Source organism: Bos indicus x Bos taurus, chromosome 6 (assembly GCF_003369695.1).
Source record: "Bos indicus x Bos taurus breed Angus x Brahman F1 hybrid chromosome 6, Bos_hybrid_MaternalHap_v2.0, whole genome shotgun sequence".
Classification (NCBI taxonomy): Eukaryota; Metazoa; Chordata; class Mammalia; order Artiodactyla; family Bovidae; genus Bos; species Bos indicus x Bos taurus.
Genome location: NC_040081.1, coordinates 108,372,199 through 108,397,312, shown reverse-complemented (window position 1 = coordinate 108,397,312; position 25,114 = coordinate 108,372,199). Strand labels below are relative to the sequence as shown.

General features: G+C 44.3%; 1 protein-coding gene across 2 annotated transcripts in view; it reads left to right on the top strand.

Moving 5' to 3' along the window:
- BOD1L1 (biorientation of chromosomes in cell division 1 like 1) overlaps window positions 1-25,114 on the top strand; it is a 53,410-nt gene that overhangs the window by 14,584 nt on the left and 13,712 nt on the right. For both annotated transcript variants that reach the window (XM_027545052.1, XM_027545053.1), the window contains exons 8-17: window positions 349-487; window positions 1,523-1,595; window positions 3,654-9,597; window positions 11,656-11,720; window positions 12,772-12,856; window positions 15,018-15,061; window positions 16,694-16,751; window positions 17,726-17,796; window positions 22,618-22,690; window positions 23,895-23,974. In XM_027545052.1, the coding sequence (XP_027400853.1) occupies window positions 349-487; window positions 1,523-1,595; window positions 3,654-9,597; window positions 11,656-11,720; window positions 12,772-12,856; window positions 15,018-15,061; window positions 16,694-16,751; window positions 17,726-17,796; window positions 22,618-22,690; window positions 23,895-23,974 (6,632 nt within the window). The remainder of the gene's footprint in view (window positions 1-348; window positions 488-1,522; window positions 1,596-3,653; window positions 9,598-11,655; window positions 11,721-12,771; window positions 12,857-15,017; window positions 15,062-16,693; window positions 16,752-17,725; window positions 17,797-22,617; window positions 22,691-23,894; window positions 23,975-25,114) is intronic.

Genomic DNA, 25,114 nt, shown 5'->3' with positions numbered 1-25,114 from the left:
ACCTGTGAGTCCTCAAGCCTTGCAGTGATATTAATGGAATTCATCTATACTTTATGTTAACTAAAATGTCGAACATTTATCTGGAATATTTCATTGGACAGAATTGAACTTCCTCTGGACACTGATCTTGTTTGATGTAAAATACACACATGTACATATATGAGCACTTAAGATAAAAAATATAAGACTTCTCCATCTACATAAAATATTTTTATTCCAATACAACTTAGAGATATTGAAGCCATTTTTTATTTTTACAGTGATTAGAAAATCTTAATGAAGAATAAAGATTACACTGTTTATAAAACTGTGTTCTGAAACATAGTTTGTTGATTGCTTCTTCCCCAGGCAAAAGTAGTGTGGACTTAGAAGAATCATCAACAAAAGGTTTGGAACCCAAAGCCCCCAGAATTAAAGAAGTCCTTAAAGAACGGAAAGTTTTAGAGAAAAAGGTAGCCTTAAGCAAAAAGAGGAAAAAGGACTCCAGGTACGTATTTATTTGGCCACATTCACATTATAATATTCTCTCAACAAGCTTTCAGAAGAGAGGCATTGAAAATGACAGGAAAGAGTCAGACCTTGAGTGTGTATATTATTCCGTGTTTATGAAATAACATGGAATAGGGTTTTCTTTTCAGTATCATAATTCATTATGTTAATATCTATGATATTTCAAAACAGTGTGTACTAATCTTTTTCTTTTGTGGGGGTGGGAGCAGACTTTATTTGATAATCTCATGGAACCATTGGACTCTTTGCCCAGAGAAATGCAAGTGCATAAGCACACAGTTGTCCATAGTCTCAGAGAGTGTGTAGACCCTCTGAAGCACTCAGGAGCCGTTCCCCTTCTGGACATTCAGTTACCTCTTACTGACGGCGCTGCCTCCATTCTCTAGTCTTTCCACACACTTCACTAGTATCTCATGCTTCTCCCCGTAAACCAGCATTCCAAGCCAAACATTGTTTTTAGCACCTCATGATCATGGTTAATTCTGTAAGAATTACAAAGCTGAAGAGACTGAAGGTGGCTGTGTAGGCGTGGGCTATAGCATTGCTGTACCGGCAACATGCAGTTCTGTAAGTTTATCTTAGACTTGAAGGTAACTACGTCAGTGATTTTAGCTGAGTCAATCTGCAGAACTAAGTGAGAGAAGGAGGCTCTCATTTTTCTTACAGACTTCAGCCTTCTCTATCTGAATAAATAGAACTACTCTGTTTATTCAGAAGATAAGACTTTCAAAATGAAATTGTAGCCCATGTCATATTCTTCTTCAAGCGACAAATCACAAATTTTTGTTTCAAGAATACTTTCCTCTAGGACCAAGAGTGGTCCACTTCACATTCGGGATTTAGCTCTTCACTGTCAACCAAGAATAGGATTTAATTTGAAGTGCACAAGTCTCTAGGTACAAATTAAGTGTTTTATAGTGAAGAAAAGCTAAGCTTTTTAAAAAATCTTCCTGAGAAATTTAAATCACATTTTTTGGTCCAAAGTTCTTATTTCACATTTTGCCCCACCTAGGAACATTGATGAGAATTCTAAAAAGAAACAGCAATCTGAAGAAGATTCCAGAGAAACACTCAAAACAAGTGAGGTATGTCTTAATTAGTAAAACCCCACTTTAAATGCTCTTCTGTTAAGCCATTCAGTTATTTGTAGTAAAACTTAGAATACAGTCTGGTTTTTTTTTTTTTTCTACCTTGAATAGAAAGTCTGTCACATTCAACATTCCAACACCCCCATCCTATTATGGCCTAAATTCTTCATTTTGGCAAGTTGATTCTTAAGATCTTTTATCTGGATAATAGTTACTTTTCTTCTCCTCTCTCTTCCCCCAACTCCCCCACTTCTTGTTTCTTAAATTGACGATAATAAAATAGCCAGGAATAATAATGAAAAAGAAAAGGAGGAAAAAGCTAAAATCCTTCCACTAACAAATTATCATTGTCTTCCATTTCTCACCCACATATGTCCATAATTTTGTAGAGCAAATGTAACCTTGCATAGTGTTTTTAACATCCCCCCCATACTCATTTCACTGTAACTTCCTAATTAATACATTCTGATAATTATATAGCTTACATTGAATGAATATACTGTAATTTAAGCATTTTCTTATAGTTGAGCACTTGGACTGTTTTCTAAGATGTGATCATTTTAAATAGTAAAAATATGTAGATAAAAATACCCTCAAAATGTTCAGTAAGTACATTTTTTCTCCTTTTTACTTGTGATAAACTTGTTTTCACTGGGTTTTAATCTTTCTGTATACTTTTATATTTATAATTCTATAGCTGAACTATTGAATATCTTAACACTTCTAAAGGAAGCAGTAATAGTTTAGTAATTATTTATTCATAGCCTGTAAATATTCTTGATGTCTTTATGTAGAAATTAGAGTCATTTAGTATATTCTGATATTCTAATGTCATATTATTAATATTTAACTTTTTTAATGAGAAATCCCTTTGGAAAATGATCTTATAAGATTGTATTCACATTAATTGGTTAGAACTTATTGTAAAATTAGGTTGATGGCATCCCTGTTAGTTCTTTATTTGTGGAATTTAATTTCAAAGTAAGATCTTGCTATGTCCCAGTCCCTATAGTAATAGTGTATTAATCTTCATGTTAAAGTGTAAAAAAGGTGCAGTGATAAACTGACCCAGAGACACAAAGGGCTTTCTGAGGACTTCAGCCCATTGTTTGAATAAGAATAATTATAACTAGTTCATGAGTCCTTATTATAAAGTGTCATTGGTCATTAACATTAGTCCAGTCAGCGCCAGACTGTGGGTCAGGAGGAAGGTTTGGCTGCTTTGGTGTATTGGTATCTTCCCTTGGGTATGAACATGTGCATCAGATGTATATGATATGATTACTATTAGTTACCATGAGTTTCTATGTGCATTTGAAGCTTCCTAAATAAACTGTCTTACAGGTAACCTAAATTCATGAAGTTCCCATTGATAATTTGTATTTCTAAATTAAAATGTAAGAAAACTTTATTTCATTATAAAATTTTTAATTGCCTTCATTAGGTATTAAGTCTTTGGACTAAAAAGAACTAATGTCATTCTTTCAGCTTCTATTTATTAGTGACCACTGGGCATTAGTGGGCTTTAGCAATTTAAAGTCTGAGAATGCCTCCAAATGCCTGGACGCATCTCAGGAGAAAGAACTACTCTCTATAAAGATGCTGCTATATAGTGGGAAGAGTATTAGACCCAGAATGAAATTATCTGAACTCGTTGCAAGATGTCACATTATTGAACCATCCTGAGTTTCAGGTTCCTGATGCATAGAAATAAGTTAATAATACCTACCAGCTATTGGCAGAGGTGAAATAAGTAAGGTGTAGCATGTGGTAAAGAATTCACCTGGCAATGCAGGAGACGCGGGTTCGATCCCTGGGTCAGGAAGATTGCCTGGAGAAGGAAATGGCACACCACTCCAGTATTCTTGCCTGGGAAATCCCATGGACAGGGGAGCCTGGCAGGCTACAGTAAATGGGGTCACAAAGAGTCGCATGGCTTAGGAACTTAAACAACAACAACAAGCATGTTACAACGTTCAACATACTAAATGCACCCAAATTTTAGATTTGAATATAAAAACTAGATCTTATATTTTAACTTTTATTTTCTTACAGCATTGTGAAAAGGAAAAAGCATCTTCTTCAAAGGATCTAAAGCATGTCCATGCAAAGAGTGAACCAAGTAAACCTGCTCGAAGACTTTCAGAGTCTTTGCATCCAGCTGATGAAAACAAAAACGAATCCAAAATAGAAAGGGAACACAAAAGACGGACTTCTACCCCTGTTGTGGTGGAAGGGGTGCAGGAAGAGACTGACACGAGGGACGGAAAAAGGCCACTGGAACGCTCAGAAAGTGGCACAGAAGAACCCCAGAAACAGAAGAGCACGCTTAAAAACGAAAAGCATCTAAAGAAAGATGATTCAGAAACACCACATTTAAAAAGCCTGCCTAAGAAAGAGGCGAAATCCTCCAAGGAGAAGCCTGAAAAGGAGAAAACTCTGTCAGAAGACAAACCGTCTACAAAACACAAGTACAGAGGTGACAGTGCTCATAAAGCAGGAGATGAGCCCGAGCCTCACTCTTCCGAGAGAGGCTCGAGAGATGAAAACGTTCAGAAGACGAGTCAACAAGCAAAACTGTCGTCAGATGATAAAGCTGAACGAAGAGGTAAACACCGGAATGAAAGGAAGTTGTCAGTTTTGGGCAAAGATGGTAAACCAGTTTCTGAGTATATTATAAAAAGTGACGAGAATGTTCGTAAAGAAAATAAGAAAGAGAGACACGGGTCAGCAGACAAAACCAAGGCAGAGCACAAATCAAGAAGATCAAGTGATTCTAAAATTCAGAAGGACTCTCTGAGCTCCAGGCAACATGGAAGCACAGTACAGAGAAGAAGCGAAAGTTACTCCGAGGATAAATGTGATAATGACTTGACTAACACAGATAGTAATTCAAAACCAGAGGAGGCGATTCACAAGGAGAGGCGAAGAACCAAGAGCTTGTTGGAAGATAAACTTGTGTTGAAGTCTAAGTCCAGAAGCCAAGGCAAACAGTTGAAAGCATCTGAAACAGAATCACAAGAAAATACCACAAAACTGGCAACCACTCCAAAACCAGAGAAGGAGAAGAACACTGAAGAAGGTGAGCCAGACAGACAGCGGAAGTCCAGAGTTGAAGACAGACCTTCTGAGGAAAGCGGTGTGGAGCCCACGTCAGAGAGTGTGGCCCCTTCAGCGCATAGTGTGCAGAGAGAGTCTAGTCACAGAGCAAAGTTGCCACTAGCAAAGGAGAGGTGCAAGGCTGAGAAAGAGTCAGGCTCCACCAGACTCGAGAGAAAGCTGTCAGACGGGCACAAAAGCAGGAGCTTAAAGCACAGTAGTAAGGACGTGAAAAAGAAGGAAGACAACAAAACAGAGGACAAGGATGGAAAAGAAGTTGACGGCAGTCATGAGAAGCCCAGAGGAAGTAGTTCAGTCGTAGAGAAGAAGTTAAGTAGAAGGTTGTGTGAAAATCGAAGAGGCAGCGTATCCCAAGAAATGGCTAAAGGAGAAGAAAAACCAGCAGCAAACCCTTCAGGTGCTCCCAGTAGTTCCTCCCTTCAGAGACCCAAAAAAAGTGGTGATCCTGCCCTGATGCCCGAACAAGAGCCAATGGAAATTGATCCCGAGCCAGCCATGGAAAATGCAGTGGAAGTCCGCAAAACCCAAGACGGCAGCAGTAGCTCTCAGCAAGAACTTGACTCAGAAAATGTTACAAAACAAAAAACTACCGCTGCAGTCCTAAAGGAGGAGTTACAGACTCCCATGGGAGAGTCAAAACCAGCATCTCCGGCCTGTAAATCGGGGCGTGGAACAGGAGCTGTTGGTAATTCCGAAAAGCACGCTGACCACAGAAGCACCCTGACCAAGAAAATGCATCTCCAAAGCTCTGTGTCCAAACCTAACTCCGAGGAAAAGGAGTCTGCTCAACAAGAAACTCAGGAAATGAATGTAGACTCCGAAATGAGTCACTGTTTGTTACCCCGTGCCCCATCAGAAAGTGACAGGGCACAGAAGAATTTGAAAAACACCACCAGGCCCACCGAAGAACGCCTTGCTCCAGGAGACCCCACTCTTAAACATTCCACAAAGGTAGATCCCGCCCCGTCCTTAGGCTCCATGACTGCTGGGCCTCAGAAACAGTCCCACGATTCAGGGGTGCTTCCTTTAGTTGACAGAAGAAGTGGGTCAGAAGGTACCACAGCCAGCACCTCGCTCATCCACCACTCTGAAATCCCTAAGCAAAGCTGGACTGATGAGGAATCAGAAGTCCCTAGGACAAGTGACAGCAGAAAAGGCAATGCCGTTTCCACAGTAGATACACCAGCAGAAGCCAGCGTGGAGAGCAGAAGACACATTCCAGAAGGTGCACAGGCCTTCATACTGCACAGCAGACAAGGGAAAGTAGACACGCCTGTTGGCAGTGAGTCAGGGGACAGGACAGTGGAAAAGGAGAACACTGACAAAGAAGGTGGCTCGATGGATGTGGATGGGAAAGGAAGTAACTCAAGTTCGAAGCAGACAGTTAGGGCTTCTGTAGAAAATGGCCACAAGGTTGGTGTTGCTGTTGATCAGGTGGTAGGCATGAGTACAAAAACAGATACTATTGGACTTAAGCAGAGCAGAGGCCCAGCTGAAGTTGAAAACATACCAGCCGATGCTGACAGAAGGCACGGACACAGTGAGGTGGACACCAGTGCTGAGAGCAATGCCGTGTCCTCTGTTCTACATCAAAGGAGCGGGAAAGCTGAGATTCCGACAGCCAGGCCTAGTAGAGGAGAAAAGGCTTCCATCGCCAGCAGCACTGAGGGGAAGGACAGTGGTGTTCCCCTAAACCTGGTGAAGGCGGGGACTGCCACAACCACATCTGCAGAGACGGTGGAGGGTGGGGTGGCCATGCCTTGCACAAGCATCGAGGCAGACGAAGGCCTCACAACGGGCACGTGCTCCGAAAACCACCCTCTTCACGTCGGGGAGGAAGCCAGAGAAGGCACCATCTTTGCTGCAGCCGAGGAAGGTGGGGGTGTCGTCACAGAAGGATTTGCAGAAAGCGAAACGTTCCTCACAAGCACCAAAGAGGGAGAAAGTGGGGAATGCGCCCTGGCCGAGCCTGAAGAAAGAGCAGCTGACCCCGTGACGGCCCCCACGGGGACCACCGAGGCTGACGCCAGGAGCGCAGCGACCGAGGAGAAGGATGACGCTGTGACCAGCGCGGGTTCTGAGGGCAAGTGCGATGGGTCTTCAGGTGGAGACTCGGAACTCGTGGAAGGAACGGTCAGGTTTATCAGTGAGGTTGAGAGCGACGGAGCAGTAACAAGTGCGGGGATGGACATCAGGGAGGGGTCCCTAAGCAACGAAGAGTTGGATGGATTCCAGAGAAGCCCACCGAGAGCAGGGCCCAAGAAGGAAAGCGAGGGGACGGTGACGTGCACAGGGGCAGGGGGTAGAAGAGACGGCAGTGTCCTGTGCTCCGCAGCTGGGGTGGAGCCTCAGGAGGAGCGCAGGGTGACGGGGGCCCCTGGGGGCCCCATAGACACCCCCACCCCCACGGCAGCCAGCGCCGCCCAGGAGGAAAGCGGTTCTGTGATGGACGGCCCGGAGGGTGAAAGTGCCGTCACCAGCACCGGGATAACCGAGGAGGACGGGGAAGGCCTGGCGAGCTGCACAGGTTCAGAGGAGAGCAGGGAAGGCTTCGCCCTGAGTTCCGAATCCGAAGAAAACGAAGAGAGTGCCATGGATAGCACGGTAGCCAAAGACCCCACTGATGCGCCTGTGGTGGCCCCCGGCCCCTGCGACGATGAGGGCGTGGTGACCAGCACGGGCGCCAAGGAGGACGAGGATGAAGGGGAGGGCGTGGTGACCAGCACGGGCCGGGGGAATGAGGTCGGGCACGCGTCCACGTGCACAGGGATGGAAGAGGAGAGCGAAGGGATGTCGGTCTGCGAGAGCGCAGGCGGAGACGCTCAGCTTGGCCCTGTGGCAGGGCGTGTGGACGCCGAGGCCGGTGGCACCGTCCCGCATGCGTACGAGAGTACCGTGGACAGCGTGAGCGGCGCTGAGAAGGACACTAAAGACGCAGAGATCTGCTCCAGCGCCAAAGGGGTCGTGGAGAGCAGCGTGAGCAGCGGGGCTGCAGGGGAGGGCATGGCGGCTCCCGCTTCTGAAGGTCGCCAGGGGCCCATGACCAGCGCAGCTTTAGACCGCAGGGACGGTGAGCTCAGCAGAAACGAAAAAGCCGACGATACCACGCCCTCCACTGGCCTGGTGGGGGACAGTTACGAGGCCCTCGTGTCCGCTGCTGTGCCAGAACATGAGCCTCCTCACACGTCACCGGGCGAAAAAGATGAGGGTGACATCACCTCCGTAGAGAACGAAGACTGTGATGGCCTTGCGGCCGCCACGGCCATTGACAGTGTCGCCAACCAGGCTGGTGTGGCTGGGGGTTCAGGTGAAGGGAAGGGCTTGGTGATCTCCACCAGCACAACAGACGATCTCACCCCACAGCTCAGCACTGTGGTAGACATGAGGGCTGGCCATTCAAGCGCCTTGAGACCTGAAGAGAGCGCGGAGGGCCCCAGAGTGAACATGGAGGAGTTCGAGGCCCCCATGCCCAGCGCAGCATCAGGTGACGGGAGCCAACTCACGGCTGCGAGAAACGAGGAGAAAGACGAGTGTGCCATGATTTCCACAAGCATCGGGGAGGAATTCGAAGTGCCCATTTCCAGCGCGACAGCCCTCCATGGTGCCCAGAGTCCGCAGCCCGTGGCAGCCGTGGAAGACAGAGCCAAAGCGCTGGCCCTGGTGAGCGCCGATGACTTTGAGGGGCCCACGCCCAGTGCGCCTGCGCAAGCCGAGAGCCCCCTTGCTTCAACCAGCAAGGAGGAGAAGGACGAATGTGCGCTCATTTCCACCAGCATCGCAGAAGATTGCGAAGCCTCTGTGTGCGGTGTGTCTAGGGAAAGGGAACATGAGCAACCCGTCCTGGAAGAGAAGGACGGCAGCGCTATCATCTCCACAAGCTCAGGAGAGGACTGCGAGGGCCCCGTGTCCAGTGCTGTCGCTCGAGAGGATGCCCAGGCCTCGGTCAGGCCGGCGGAAGAGGCGAGCGACATGGCCATGATTTCCACCAGCACCTCGGAAGGCTGTGAGGCGGTCATGGCCGGCGCCGTCCCGCAGGAGGAGGAGCTGCCCGCGGGCACTGGCACAGAGGACGTGAGCGATGCCGCTATCATCTCCACCAGCACGGCCGAATGCCTGCTGGCCCCTGCTGGTCTCGACAGGCATGAAGAGGTTCATTTGAGTGCAGACAGCCCCAAAGGAAAGGATGCCCCATCAGCCACGATGATGAGCAAGCCTGAGGCCCCTCTGTCCAGCCTAATGGCCGAGGACAAGTGTCAGTGTCCTGGGCCCTCCACAGGGGGAAAAGAAGTGGGCCCTGTGGTGGCAGGGGGCACTGGGGAAGAGCATGACCGGGTGTCGGTCAGTATGCTTTCTGCAGGTGTCGGGATTGTGGCAGAGAGCGAGAGGCTTGGCAAGGACTGTGCAGACAGAGTTCAGAGAGAAGATGAAAGGCCTGAGGCAGGGACATCAGGGGGCAGCACGCCAGCGAGATGCCCAGCAGGGGGGAGTGGGGACTCGCCTGTCAACCCGCAAGGACTAGAGCAGGCTCCCGAGGGCACCATCAGTGTGCGCTGTTTGACAGCAGTCAATCCTGGTGCTAAAAAAGCTGATGACCAGTGGGGTCCTGAGGGGCACTTGAAAACCACCACCGCTGAATGTATTAATGGCCAGGAGTCAGAAATGGCTCCTTCCCACACAGCAGCCCTTCCCACCGCCTACAATGTAGCTCTCTCAGCTGCTAAACAGGAGCAGAACTTGACGAGCAGGAGTGACCACCGTGGCCAGTGCACTGTCCCAGCATCCACTAAGAAAACAGGAGAAGATAACAGTGTGACCAAATCCTGCCAGCAAGAAGGTCTTCAAGTCACTGTTTCTTCTGAAGAAAATTTGCGTGATCGAGGTGAGACTCTTAAGTGCAAATTTTTGTGTTTTATAAAGATAATTGTATGTAGAGGATATTTAAGATGGTTTTGGTTCTGAAAGTGAAAGTGAAGTCGCTCAGTCGTGTCCTACTCTTTGCAACCCCATGGACCCTAGCCCACCAGGCTCCTCCATCCATGGGATTTTCCAGGCAAGAACACTGGAGTGGATTGCCATTTCCATCTCCAGGAGATCTTCTTGTCCCAGGGATTGAACCTGGGTCTCCCACATTGTAGGCGGACACTTTACCGTCTGAGCCACCAGGGAGGTTTTGGTTTTAGAATATAGCAAAATCACTGTCATCCAAGTTGAGAGCCAGGCTTCTCTAAAATCACGTTTAAATGGTTAGTCTTAGACCCACTTCTCATGTGCGACGTGGGCAGTTAGGAGGCTTCCAGCTGTCTCATCGGCTGGACAAGTGTAGTCCACAGGACTGTTGCAAGTTACTAAACATCTTTGGCCTTCAGGCTTCTTAGTAGTCAAAATGAAGGCACCTTACAGCAGTGTATGAGATGAGCATTTTTTTTAATCACCTCATTTTACAAATGAACGTTCGAAGAGTTTAAATAACTTGCATGGTACTTGGATGCCTCTTAGGAAAAAAAAAATCACATCTGAGCCTCAGCTTTCTGTTGTGTCAGAAGGGGATGATAGCACAAAACAAGCCCCGTCCCAGCCCTCATGTGACTTATTACAGGTTCCAGGTACGTGTCAGTTTAGTCTAGCTGGCTGCTTCTCATTGAGGAAGCACATTATGTTTTATTTAGCAGCGTTTATTGTTCATGTGGGCTAGTTTCTGGCTTAGTATTTGAAGAAGAATCGTGTTCCCTCCTGCTAGATTCCAGAGAGTGCCGGTCTTATTGGAAACTTGTTGGTACTTTTCAAAGCTGTAAGCTTGGAGCTCAGTCATTGATTACCACTCACCCACCCACTTCAGACATGTTATACCAGGTACCACTGTGGATTCAGAGATGATGGGAAGATGGTTGTGAATCCAGCCACATATTGTGTTTAGGCTGTGACACGGCACTGTGACAGGTGCTTAGGACAGGCTTAACAGGATGCTATGAGAACTCGAAGGGGGTACGTGGGCTGGACAGGAAGCGAGCAGGGATGCTGTCTTCCTCGCAACTCTGTGTAAATGGGAGCAAGCTGCACTTTTAAGCTGAAATATCACCTAAGTGCTACTCTGGAGGCTGAGGCCAGTAGATTTAGTCCTGTTTCTTATAGGGACTTAGGAGACACTAAGAGATGTTCCAAGGATTGAAATAAATGACTTAAAATTTTTCTGTTGACTTTAACTTAGGGTGAGTTGAATGTTCTGGAAGTTTCTATGACTCAGCCATTGCTACAGTCTGTTATTCCTCCTGCCTCCTGCCTCTCCTTCCCTCTGAAGGAGCAGAAATAGAAGGACTTTTAGCAAGGAATAAGCCCACAGCCTCCTGGAGAAAGGAAGGGTTTTCTTGGGAGGCGTCCATGTGGGCAAGTGAGAGGAACAAGTCTCAGGACAGAGGAGAGAAGGAAAGAAAGGGATAGGTTTGAGTCTACCAGGGAAAATTCTGTTCCCTTTTTATCTGTTTCACAGTTTTTAACTTTATGTTCAACTTTGCTGTGTTAGCACAAGCAAGTAAAATGAGTCTGTTCACAAATCACCATCTTTATTAGGAATATGTCTCAGTGGCCTTGAATGTTTTCTTTTAGGGACAAGCTTGATACAGATATCTATAGAAAAATACTTGGAAATAAGACGTCCTCACAAATGATAGAGTATCATTCTTCGTGGCCAGCCAGCATAACAGCCAGAAACATTTTTATACACATCCCATCCCCCCGAAATGAGTGAATGACCCCTTGCCTTTTATCTGAGAATTTTCGGGCGTATTCCCCTTTATTGTTTTCTACTGACAGGAAACTAAACATGACGGAGGAGGGCATAGCGTGTCTAGATGACAGCTAGACAACATCCTGTTACCTTTTGACTCAAGGTGTATTTTGCAAGCAAATTCTTAAACTGATTGAATGATTTGCATTTCTTTAGGCAGAAAAGAGTCTCCATCAAATGCTGTGGGAAGATTGGGACTGAAAACCAACTTGAAACCTGAGGTATGGCTGATCATTCAGTTATGCTGAACTGTCAGTGGTGTGTGTACCTTTTCACCATGTACAGATACATGTACACGAGCAGAATGCAGCCCCAGCTCTCACTGTACCAAAGCTATTTCAGTTCTGTTACTGACACGTCGTGTGAGGGAAGAGTTCAGAACCTGAATAGTCTCAGCTGATAGCACCATCATCAATTCCATCCACTCAAACCAGAAAGCCAAGGGTCACCCTCAGTCACCCCACGTTTCATCTATTGCTGGTTCTCATAGTTTCCATTCCCAAAATGTACCTTGAGTCCACCTATTTCTGTTTCTACGGCTACCACCTAGTCTAAGCCTCTACCCCGGTAGGTAGTGTCCCCATTCTGCTTCCTCTCCAGCCCCTCCTCCAGTCTTCACTCAGCCCTGAGAGTTAGCTTGAAAAACATAAATTAGGTCATGTCATTGCTCTGCTTGAAATTTCCAATGACTTCTCATTGGATTTAGAATAAAATCTAGTTTGGGAGGAGGTTTTCTTGTTCCTCTGTCACAGCCTGTGTGCTCTACACAGTTTAGTCTCCGTACCCCCTTCCAGCCTGATCTCCTGGCGCCTCCGAGTCCACGTGACAAGATAGTGGCAAACATGGGGGCTGTGAACGCAGTGCAGAGGAGCCTCGACTCACAGCAGGGCCAGTGGGTGGAGGGGGGCGGCTTGCAGGAGGACTTTGGAGTGGACTTCTGCAAACAGTGGAAGTGTACCCGAGGACACAGAAAGGGAAGAGCCATTCGTGAGTCCTGGGCATTGCAGTGTTTCAGGGGTGAGCTGCGCTGAAACCTCAAGCCTCTTGAAGAAATGAGACCAGATCAGGAAGGGCTTGTGTGTTGTACTCAGCATTTTACTTTAGCGCAATAGGAGAGCCATTGATGGATGAAATACGAGATTAGTTTCACCTTTTTGTTCCTAAAGGTTGACAGGATGCTGAGTGTTTTGTTTAATTCCCTTCAGGTAAATTAAACTTACCTTCTTATTTCAAAAACCTCATAACCTTGTTATGGTGCCTTGGACTTTTTAGGTATTTGTGCCATCAGAAGAAGAGAAAAATCATGAAATGCCAGCACCACCAGCAAGTCCAAGTGGGAGAAAGCTGAGTGGAACAGGTAAACTCCTTTTAGCGGTTGTTCACATTCTTTTTTCCTTACATGTGGGTTTATCTTTTATCACCACTTAAAATTTATAGCTAATATGTAATAAAACATTGACAGGCTATATGGATTTACCTATCATTTTTTAACATAGATTAGAGAAAAAACTCTTTGCTATTTCATTTTTAACTTATACTTTTTCTTCATGAAGCGTTAACATCAGTCAGAATCACGTAAGGTTGTGTTTAAATCTGATGCCTCTGAATAACTGTGTCCAAACCAGCTGCCTTGGAGCAGACCCTTGCTCTTGCCCACAAGCGTGTCTCTGTGGCCCTCCCTGTCCTTCCAGATGCCATCACAAGCGCATTTCCAGAAGGCTAGTCTTCGCCCGTCTGCCCACTTCTTTTAACCTCATGCTCTTGACCCCTGGGCTCTGGCCGTTGCTGCGTCACTGAAGCTCCTCCCCACTTGCAGAGCCTCTTCTCAGTCTCTCTCTGCACCAGTCTTCAGTGTCCACTAAAGGTGTGAAGGGAAGGTCTCAGCCTCAGACAGAGTTAGGACAGCAGCTCTCAAACACTTCGGTCTCAGGACCACTTTACACATGACCTCGTCTAAATCTGACCACCCACCAGAGACCCTCACTACAACACCATCACATTGGGGATTACATTTTTAATATATGGGGTGGGTGGCAGTATATTCAGTGTGAAGGGGACACAAACATCCAGTCTGTAGCATGCAAAACACTGAAAAGTTCAGGCAAAGCATGATCCAGGAGCAGAGACATCTTTCAAAGGCCCAATTTCTTACCTTCTCTCTTAATCCCCAGCAGAAGTAATCGCTTTCCCACCCTTGGCCTCTAGGAAGATACCTTGTGCTGTCATTCGTGGGCGAAGTGCTGAGACTTGTGATTCAGTTTCGGTGCCTGAGTTACATTCTCTAGAATTCTTTTTTAAACTCGGCCATATGTTATGGGCGTCCTTCTTTGTCAGCATATGCAGATCAGCTGCATTTGTTTCAGTAGTGGTCTGCAGCACACGGTCCCCCTGTTGTTGGGTCTCTTAGTGCCCCCCTGTGTGTGTAGTTTTTACTGTTACAAGTAACGCTGCAGGGAGCTTCCATATGTGTATAATCATGTACTTTTCCAATTTTTTTTGAAAAAGTGAACCGAGAGGTCAAAGAACACACACGTTTAAATTTTCACTTCAAGCGCTTGCTATTCCCCCTAATTTGGAGATAAATATTGAAGAACAAGTAGGTGTGTATTTGGTGGACCAGGCAAAGAGAAAGGCAGTGTGTGAGGAGTAGTGTGTATAAATCCTCAACCAGGGCTATCTGGGCTGTCAGGGTGGGGACCTTCCAAAGCAAACCTTCTGAAAGGGCAGCCTTCAAAGTACGTGACCACAGGAACCTTATAAGCAGAAATACCAGGGCTTCCTGGAAGACCACCCCAAGACCTGGTAAGCCACTCGTCCTGACATGTTAAAACCCTAACGATGAATAATCTTCCCAAAACTTGGATAGATGGTAGTTAAAATTCCTGTGTATATGTTACAGTACACATAATTAATATCCCATTTGTTAATTGTCAAGAAGGTAACATTTTTGGATTCTGAAGTTCTTTGTTCCCAGAGTTGTATTTCAGACTGTGTTTAGGTACAGTTCAATAAGAGATCTACTTACGTAAAAGGAAGTTGTTTAAAAGAAAAATGTGTGTTCTGTCATTGTTGAGTAGAAACAGTAGGCTTGTACTTGAGGCTTCCAAAGAATATAAATAGCCCTTTGCTGTTTGAGGGGATAGGCTCTAACTCTTCATTTGATGGGATTATTTTTAAATGAACCAGTGTTACCCTGTCACCTAACAGTTATAGCACAGGCCTTCCCCACCTTCCTTCCAAGCCTCAGATTGCTGACATGGTTAAATCACTGTAGTGATCCAATGGATTGCTGCCTTTACTCTAAAAATGCAGGGAACGGTATTTTGTTGTTTTTCTGGTCGTGTGACAGAACATAGATGGTATTGATAGAAAATAATTGGTCCAAAATGTATAATTCACAAAGGCACTTAGGCCCCTTAGTGACATAGCCCCACTTAACTAAAAAGCTCTCAATTGGTTTCTCTGTTGTTCATAACCAGTTTTCAGTTTCCTTATTTCTCATTTTTGTCTTTGAACAGTTGAACTGCAGAGGGAGCCTTCGCTGGCGATTGACTCACCAAATGTAAGTCACCGTAATTGTTTGGATTTTGTTGTTATCACTTGGGATTATTTTGGTTTGAGGTTTTGAAAGTGATTACATTTAGGGGAGGGGCTGGCCACATGTTTCTTTAGGAGATGAGGCCATTTGTAGTGTGCGCTCCATTGAAGTTCAACCTACTCACATCTTTAATTTCATGTTCAGCTTTATCCACTGATGTCAGGAAACTTAGTTGCTTTTCTCAGAAAAAAGGAGTCACTCTGAATTCAGCAGCCCTGTGTTCTAGTGGCTTTTTAGGCCAATATCATGAGACAGAACCAAGGAAATAGAAGAAGGTCCAGATCCCTCAGACTCGGGAGCTCCCCTGGTAATCTTAATGAAATTCTTTGAAGAATTGGGAGCTTTCTATTTTTTATTACTGTAATGGGACTGCAAATTGGACTGTGGTGTTTTAAATTATCCTGGTGCCGTAGACCAAACTGACTTTAAGAACTTCACTGTGTATCTTTAGAAAGTGTTTGTGAGTGTACTAAATTGCAATTGCCATAAATGCATATTTTTTCCTAGCTGTGGCTCTCATAATCCCTTTTGTCTTTGAAGGATTTTTTTTTTTTTTTTTTGGTCTGTCTTAATGCATAGAGAAGTGTACATTTTGTAAAATGCTTGTGAATCACAGATAGTCACATTCTTTCCAGTGTCACTAGAAGACTCAGAAGAGCCCTGCTTCCCACCAAACACCCATGGTGTCAGGGGGCTTACCTCCCTCTGTTGAGACATCCCAGGCTGTATCTAGACCCTCACACCCAGTCTGCTGAGTGAAGGAGAAGAGCCCCACTTGGTTCTGTTCGGGTTTACCCTCCAAGAGCTCAAAGGATTCGAAATGTGGCTGTATCTCCAGGCCTGCCCCACCGTGTGCTGCGTTCTGCCTTGTTTCCCTGACGCCCCCAGCAGCTGCCTTTTTCCTTTCTGAGAGTGTCTGTCCTTTCCAAACAGGAAATTCTGCAGCTGGGGCTTAGAATGTTGTAGGATATTCTGGGGGCTTCCCAGGTGGCACTAGTGTGGTAAAGAACTCAACTGCCAGTGCAGGAGACATGAGAAACTCAGGTTCAGTCCCTGGATGGGGAAGATCCCTGGAGAAGGGAATGGCAACCCACTCTAGTGTCCTTGCCTGGAGAACCCCATGGACAGAGGAGCCCGGCGGGCACAGTCTATGTGGTCGCAGAGAGTGGGATACGACTAAAGTGACTGAGTGTGCATGAGAGATATTCAGAGGCTTTCCCTCAAAAAAAAGTAAAATTGACAAGGCTTGCCTGAGGGAAACCTTATAACAGATTGACAAAATCCCTCAACATTTTTTAAAAAGAAAATCATGAAGGATCATTGGATGGGAAGAGAATTTCTAAAGTTTTTTCTCTCTTTATTTCTTACTCTTACCATAACTGCTTTAACGACAAGGAGAATAAACTACAATAGGATGCTAATTTGTTAAACTGAAACTTCTTCAAAAAGAAGGTGTCCTCTGCTCTTGAACTGGGTGAAATTTAAAAGAACACGTTCGCCAGTCCCTTTAAGTGTTCTTCAAACAGCCAGAGTATTTTCTAGATATTCAAGATTTTTAAGAATATCTATAAATAGCCTTTTCTGTTGTGTGTTTAGGTCGAAAATGCAGGCTCAGAAACAACTGAAATTCATGGGAAATTTTATAGCAAAGAAGGTAAGTTAATAAATTTCGTAGTATAATTTTAATATTAATTGTAATTGTCATTTGTCAAGTGCCTTTTATGTGGCAGGCCCTGTGCTAATTATAATTACTTGGCAAATTTTTAATCATGTAACTCATATAATCCAGTAAAGTGAGTGTTCACAGCATCACACCTGTAGTTGAGGTAACAGACATAGAGAGTGGGCCAGTGGCTCGTTCAAGGTCATGAACCTTATAAATGGTCCCTGGACTTAAATAACAATTACAGTTTGCCAGGAACCTCACAATGGGTTTGTCCAGTGTGACTACAAAATGTATAGTCCTCTGTGGTTTGCTTATAGGGGAGGTTCTGTGCTGCGTAAACTGTGCTGCCTTCCGACAAGCAGCCTCAGTGTGATAGCAGACCAGGGCCCTCACACTTAACGTGCTCATTGCCCGGGAGTCAGGCCTTACTCCATGCAAGCTGGAGAGACTGCCAGCTCCAGAGGGATAATTCTGTTCTGAGAACAAAGTACAGAGTTGTATTTATTCCTACTGATTTTGTTCGTTCCCTGTTCCAAGAATGGGGAAAGCGGTCTTAATCCCCTGTACAGTTATTTTTTATTTGTATTGCTTCTTCTGTTAGTGGACATTTAGTGTGCAAGTGTGACTTGTCCACGACTTCCAGAGAGAGCTGCATGCATGGTGTGCTGTGTTCCTTGGACACTTGCTCATGCTCTGCTGCTCAGGAGCTGGGGGAAAGTGGCCTTGAGGTCTGCCGTGTAAATGCCAGTGAGTCTGTCCCCTCCTTGAACCCCGCTCACTCATTCTAGAAATAGAAATCATGGAACTTAACCTGACGTAGTTGTGTAAGGATCACACCACAATCACTTGTCAAGTGCCTTCCTCTTTTCCTTTCCCATTCTACACATGTGCCTAAAGTAAGTATTGGAGTGAATACTTAAGGGGGTTTGTTTTTTCTTTTTTCTTTTGTATTTCTTACTCAGAGATATCCAATGGTGGAAAAGACAACACAGAAGCCATAAGATGTCATAGCGCTGAAGCAAATCCTAAAGAGGTGGGTTTTTGTAGGAAACTCAAGCACTTCATGTTTTACGAATAGTGCTTTCTCTTGTGCAAAGGGCTTTTAGCTCTCTGTATAGATGAGAAATTAAATGTATTAATAGGTATTAAGAGTTCTCTGTGTCTGTGTTACTTGTTTATGCTTTTGTAAGATTAGGTAATTTAGCAGGTTGCAGGATTATTTGGACATGTCCATACTGTTTTCTAACCCAAGTAAGGCGGTAGGTGTTGCAAGAGGGCATCAGGGGGCAGACACACTGAAACCATACTCACAGGAAACTAGCCAATCTATCACACGGGCCACAGCCTTGTCTAACTCAATGAAACTAAGCCATGCCCGTGGGGCCACCCAAGACAGGCGGGTCATGGTGGAGAGCTCTGACAGAATGTGGTCCACTGGAGAAGGGAATGGCAAACCACTTCAGTATTCTTGCCTTGAGAACCCCATGAACAGTATGAAAAGGCAAAATGATAGGGTACTGAAAGAGGAACTCCCCAGGTCGGTAGGTGCCCAATATGCTACTGGAGATCAGTGGAGAAATAACTCCAGAAAGAATGAAGGGCAAAAATAATGCCCAGTTGTGGATGTGACTGGTGATAGAAGTAAGGTCCAATGCTGTAAGGAGCAATATTGCATAGGAACCTGGAATGTCAGGTCCATGAATCAAGGCAAATTGGAAGTGGTCAAACAGGAGATGGCAAGAGTGAACGTCGACATTCTAGGAATCAGCGAACTAAAATGGACTGGAATGGGTGAATTTAACTCAGATGACCATTATATCTACTACTGTGGGCAGGAATCCCTTAGAAGAAATGGAATAGCCATCATGGTCAACAGAAGAGTCTGAAATGCACTACTTGGATACAGTCTCAAAAATGACAGAATGATCTCTGTTCATTTCCAAGGCAAACCATTCAATATCACAGTAATCCAAGTCTATGCCCCAACCAGTAATACTGAAGAAGCTGAAGTGGAACGGTTCTATAAAGACCTACAAGACCTTTTAGAACTAACACCCAAAAAAGATGTCCTTTTCATTATAGGGGACTGGAATGCAAAAGTAGGAAGTCAAGAAACACCTGGAGTAACAGGCATATTTGGCCTTGGAGTACAGAATGAAGCAGGGCAAAGGCTAATCGAGTTTTGCCAAGAGAACACACTGGTCATAGCAAACACCCTCTTCCAGCAACACAAGAGAAGACTCTACCCATGGACATCACCAGATGGTCCACACCAAAATCAGATTGATTATATTCTTTGCAGCCAAAGATGGAGAAGCTCTATACAGTCAGCAGAAATAAGACCGGGAACTCTCTGTGGCTCAGATCATGAACTCCTTATTGCCAAATTCAGACTTAAATTGAAGTAAGTAGGGAAAACCACTAGACCATTCAGTTCAGTTCAGTCACTGAGTCGTGTCTGACTCTTTGCGACCCCATGAATCGCAGCACGCCAGGCCTCCTTGTCCATCACCAACTCCTGCAGTTCACTCACACTCAATGTCCATCGAGTCGGTGATGCCATCCAGCCATCTCATCCTCTGTCGTCCCCTTTTCCTCCTGTCGCCAATCCCTCCCAGCATCAGAGTTTTTCCAGTGAGTCAGCTCTTCGCAAGAGGTGGCCAAAGTGCTGGAGTTTCAGCTTTAGCATCATTCCTTCCAAGGAACACCCAGGACTGATCTCCTTTAGAATGGACTGGTTGGATCTCCTTGCAGTCCAAGGGACTCTCAGGAGTCTTTTCCAACACCACAGTTCAAAAGCATCAATTCTTTGGCCCTCAGCTTTCTTCACAGTCCAACTCTCACATCCATATATGACCACTGGAAAAACCATAGCCTTGACTAGATGGACCTTTGTTGGCAAAGTAATGTCTCTGTTTTTCAATATGCTATCTAGGTTGGCCATAACTTTTCTTCCAAGGAGTAAGCGTCTTTTAATATCATGGCTGCAATCACCATCTGCAGTGATTTTGGAGCCCAAAAAAATAAAGTCTGACACTGTTTCCACTGTTTCCCCATCTATTTCCCATGAAGTGATGGGAGCATATGCCATGATCTTCGTTTTCTGAATCTTGAGCTTTAAGCTAACTTTTTCACTCTCCACTTTCACTTTCATCAAGAGGCTCTTTTGTTCCTCTTCACTTTCTTCCATAAGGGTGGTGTCATCTGCATATCTGAGGTTATTGATATTTCTCCCGGCAATCTTGATTCCAGCTTTTGCTTCTTCCAGCCCAGCATTTCTCATGATGTACTCTGCATGTAAGTTAAATAACCAGGGTGACAATATACAGCCTTGACGTACTTCTTTTCCTATTTGAAACCAGTCTGTTGTTCCATGTCCAGTTCAGGTATGACCTAAATCAAATCCCTTATGATTATACGGTGGAAGTGAGAAATAGATTTAAGGGACTAGATATGATAGATAGAGTGCCTGATGAACTATGGATGGAGGTTGTGACATTGTACAGGAGACAGGGATCAAGACCATCCCCATGGAAAAGAAATGCAAAAAAGCAAAAAGACTGTCTAAGGAGGCCTTACAAATAGCTGTGAAAAGAAGAGAAGCAAAAAGCAAAGGAGAAAAAGAAAGATATAAACATCTGAATGCAGAGTTCCAAAGAATAGCAAGGAGAGATAAGAAAGCCTTCCTCAGCAATCAATGCAAAGAAATAGAGGAAAGCAACAGAATGGGAAAGACTAGAGATCTCTTCAAGAAAATCAGAGATACCAAAGGAACATTTCATGCAAAGATGGGCTCAATAAAGGACAGAAATGATATGGACCTAACAGAAGCAGAAGATACTAAGAAGAGATGGCAAGAATACACAGAAGAACTGTACAAAAAAGATCTTCACGACCCAGATAATCCTGATGGTGTGATCACTGACCTAGAGCCAGACATCCTAGAATGTGAAGTCAAGTGGGCCTCAGAAAGCATCACTACGAACAAAGCTAGTGGAGGTGATGGCATTCCAGTTGAGCTATTCCAAATCCTGGAAGGTGATGCTGTGAAAGTGCTGCACTCAATATGCCAGCAAATTTGGAAAACTCAGCAGTGGCCACAGGACTGGAAAAGGTCAGTTTTCATTCCAATCCCAAAGAAAGGCAATGCCAAAGAATGCTCAAACTACCATACAATTGCACTCATCTCACAGGCTAGTAAAGTAATGCTTAAAATTCTCCAAGCCAGGCTTCAGCAATACATGAACTGTGAACTTCCAGATGTTCAAGCTGATTTAGAAAAGGCAGAGGAACTAGAGAGCAAATTGCCAATATCCGCTGGGTCATGGAAAAAGCAAGAGTTCCAGGAAAACATCTATTTCTGCCTTTTTGACTTTGCCAAAGCCTTTGACTGGGTAGATCACAATAAACTGTGGAAAATTCTGAAAGAGATGGGCATACCAGGCCACCTGATCTGCCTCAAGAAACCTATATGCAGGTCAGGAAGCAACAGTTAGAACTGGACATGGAACAACAGATTGGTTCCAAATAGGAAAGGGAGTACGTTAAGGCTGTATATTGTCACCCTGCTTATTTAACTTATATGCAGAGTACATCATGAGAAACGCTGGGCTGGAGGAAGCACAAGCTGGAATCAAGATTGCTGGGAGAAATATCAATAAGCTCAGATATGCAGACACCACCACCCTTATGGAAGAAAGTGAAGAGGAACTCAAAAGCCTCTTGATGAAAGTGAAAGAGAAGAGTGAAAAAGTTGGCTTAAAGCTCAACATGCAGAAAACAAGATCATGGCATCTGGTCCCATCACTTCATGGGAAATAGATGGGGAAACAGTGGAAACAGTGTCAGACTTTATTTTTTTGGGCTCCAAAATCACTGCAGATGGTGATTGCAGCCATGAAATTAAAAGACGCTTACTCCTTGGAAGGAAAGTTATGACCAACCTAAATAGCATATTAAAAAGCAGAGACATTACTTTGCCAACAAAGGTCCATCTAGTCAAGGCTATGATTTTTCCAGTGGTCATGTATGGATGTGATAGTTCGACTGTGAAGAAAGCTGAGCGCCGAAGAATTGATGGTTTTGAACTGTGGTGTTGGAGAAGACTCTTGAGAGTCCCTTGGACTGCAAGGAGATTCAAGCAGTCCATTCTAAAGGAGATCAGTCCTAGGTGTTCTTTGGAAGGACTGATGCTAAAGCTGAAACTCCAGTACTTTGGCCACCTCATTCGAAGAGTTGACTCATTGGAAAAGACTGTGATGCTGCAAGGGATTGGGGGCAAGAGGAGAAGGGGATGACAGAGGATAAGATGGCTGGATGGCATCACTGACTCGATGGACGTGAGTCTCAGTGAACTCCGGGAGCTGGTGATGGACAGGGAGGCCTGGAGTGCTGCGATTCATGGGGTCGCAAAGAGTCGGACCCAACTGAGCGACTGAACTGAACTGAGCTGAAGTGATACTGTTTTCTTATATACTTCCTTTCATCAGCCTTTTAATGAGCCACCAAGAGAGCAGAAAAATGCTGCCAATTAATTTATGACGTGCCATCAATTGCAAAACATAGATTGACTTCAAAGGTGGTAAAATGAGGATATTTTTAACATATTTTAGAATTGTTGAAGTACATTATGAAATGAAAAATAGATTTGGATATTTTTTATGGGTTTATATTCAAATCTTTAAAAAGACTCAAGCTTACGAAATGAGTCTAGTCTGAATCTAGATGACAGAAGTATCATTCTAGATTTTTAAAAAATTTGTCTCAAGGACTAGAAACTAATACAGTGTGCTCCCATTTAAGTAGAATTGGTTCCAGGTTCTGCTGCCTTTAATACAGTCACTCTTAATTCCAGGTTGAAGAGGAAGAAAGGCACATACCTAAAAGAAAAACAAAGAAGCAGTACCTCTCTTCAGAAGATGAACTAGGTATCTAGAATATACATGTTCCTGTTTTAAATGTCTCTGAAAATCATATAATTTCCACATCCAAATAGTGGGCCAGTAGCATAGAAAATTCTTGAGGGTAGGAATCGTTTATAACTGTTGAGTCTCGTGTGTTTCCCGACCAGCCTGACCCCTCCAGGGTCTTTTCTGGACTTGATCTAGAAGCTAGATTGTTCCCGGCGAAGACCCAGCCCTTGGAAATCACAGAAACCCAGGCTCCCTCTGTCACCTGGGCTCCAGGTGCCACTGAGTTCCTTATTTTATGTCATAAACAGAGGCCTCACACAGAGCTAGTGAAGCACTCTAGTAACATGCCTGTAATAATAACCCTTCTGTGCTTCATGCTGTTGATTTTCTCTCAGTCTGTAACAATGCCAGCCCATAGAATTTGCACTGAGGTGGAAATGTTCCGTATTTGTTTTGTCTACTGGCAGCTACAAGGCGCACGACTGTTGAGCACTTGAATGTAGTCACTGTGAATGAAAGGCTGAGTTTTTCATTGTATTTGAATTTTTAATTAAATTTCAGGAGCCATTGTGGCTAGTGGCTCCCATTTTGGACAGTGCAGAGACTTTTATAGTTTAATACCTGACATAAAATGCAAACTCATTAAATAACAAATAATATGTGAGGAAAAAATGGATAGTTACATACTTTACTTTTTTGGTTGGGAACATGTTTTGTAATTATTGAGTTCATACCAAACCTAGGTACTATCTCTAGTACTTCATACACATTCCCAATCACTATGTGAGTCAGATATTATTGCCATTTTGTAAATATAGAAATAAAGATTTTGAGAAATTGTGACTTTTTCTCTACCAAGTAAATCTGATTCCCAAGATCATGGTCTTCATCACTAAGCCATACCACTTAGAGAGTAAGTTGTTCAGGAAGTTAAAAAGTATGTCTAGAAACTCTATGCCCTAAGCCCTCTCCACAGAACCTGCTGTTTTGTTGGAGTCATTTAAGCATTTGTAGATTTTTTATTTTTCGGCTTTGCTAGGGCCCAGGCCAGTGCCCAGTGCTCGTGTCACATGACATTATAAATACATTTAGGATCGCTTTGGCTTCACTGTATCATAAGCCTAAGAAAGAAGTCTCAAACTGTCTTGAAATAGAACTGTGCATTTCATTTTTCATTTAGCTTTTATTCCTTTGTGATTCTGTTTAAACTGATTTTCAGACGATACCCCAGATGTCCTGGATTCCAAAATAGAAACAGCACAGAGGCAGTGTTCTGGAACTGAGCCACAAGATACAAAGGTATTTTTTCCACATATTAAATTTAAGTTTTAGGGGTAGCCTGTTTACATCACTGTGTGTATGTATTCTGTGTATTTATTGCAAAAGGTGTATAGTTTTTAGACTCTCTCAAAGAAAAATGTTACACTTTATAATCATAAACTGCAAGATTCTATTACTGTCACAGTTTAGGTATAATCATTGCTTAGGTTCTTTTTCAGTGGTATTATTGACTTCTTTAGACTTTGAGGTCCTTTGTTCCCAAGTATAATAAGCTTTATTACAGATATACTTGTATCAGAGCAGTGAAATACAGTGATACATGTGATGTAAATTTGTAATACACGGGCTTCTCTTTGCCTCACCTCCAGCCCCTAATACACAGACTGTCCGAGGGTGCGGCTCACTCATCGTCCTTTTTCCTGTGGTCTTATTTTCGTCTTGTGTCTTGGGGAAGTAACTCACAAATATTTATTTCTGTTCTTATCCTGTCTTTTGTTCTAGGCCAGGTTTCTCCTCTTCTAGACATTCTTACATTACTGAGACTCAGTGCTTACTGACTGTTCCAGTCTGCTCTATCTTCTCTTTCTCCCTCTTTTCCTAATCTGTTTCTTTCCAGCTTGTTCCAAAAGTATTAAGTCAGCTTCCAAAAATATCTTCAGCTGACTGCCAGCCCACTGAAGCCAGTTTATAGTCTCCTTTCCCCCGTAACTGATGTACTAAATAAAAAGCAGTAAAGGAAGTTTAACAACCGAAGAGGTGAAGTCATACGTTGTCAGGAATTTCAGCTGGTCATGGCCAAGGAGAGAAACAGGTTTTCAAAAGCCCACTCCTTCCCCTGACCTATTGAGAACAAAAATCTTGAGACAATACTCCTTAATTTGGAGCAAGGCAGATTAAAGGGTAGCTTTTAAGTTTTTCTTAAACTTCACGTAGGGCTTCCCTGGTGGCTCAGACAGTAAAAGACCTGCCTGCAATGCGGGAGACCTGGGTTCCATCCCTGGGTTGGGAAGATCCCTTGGAGAAGGGAATGGCAACCCACTCAGTATTCTTGCCTGGAGAATTCCATGGACGGAGGAGCCTGGTGGGCTACAGTCCATGGGGTCGCAAAGAGTCGGACACGACTGAGCGACTTTCACTTCACTTTTAACTTCATGTAAG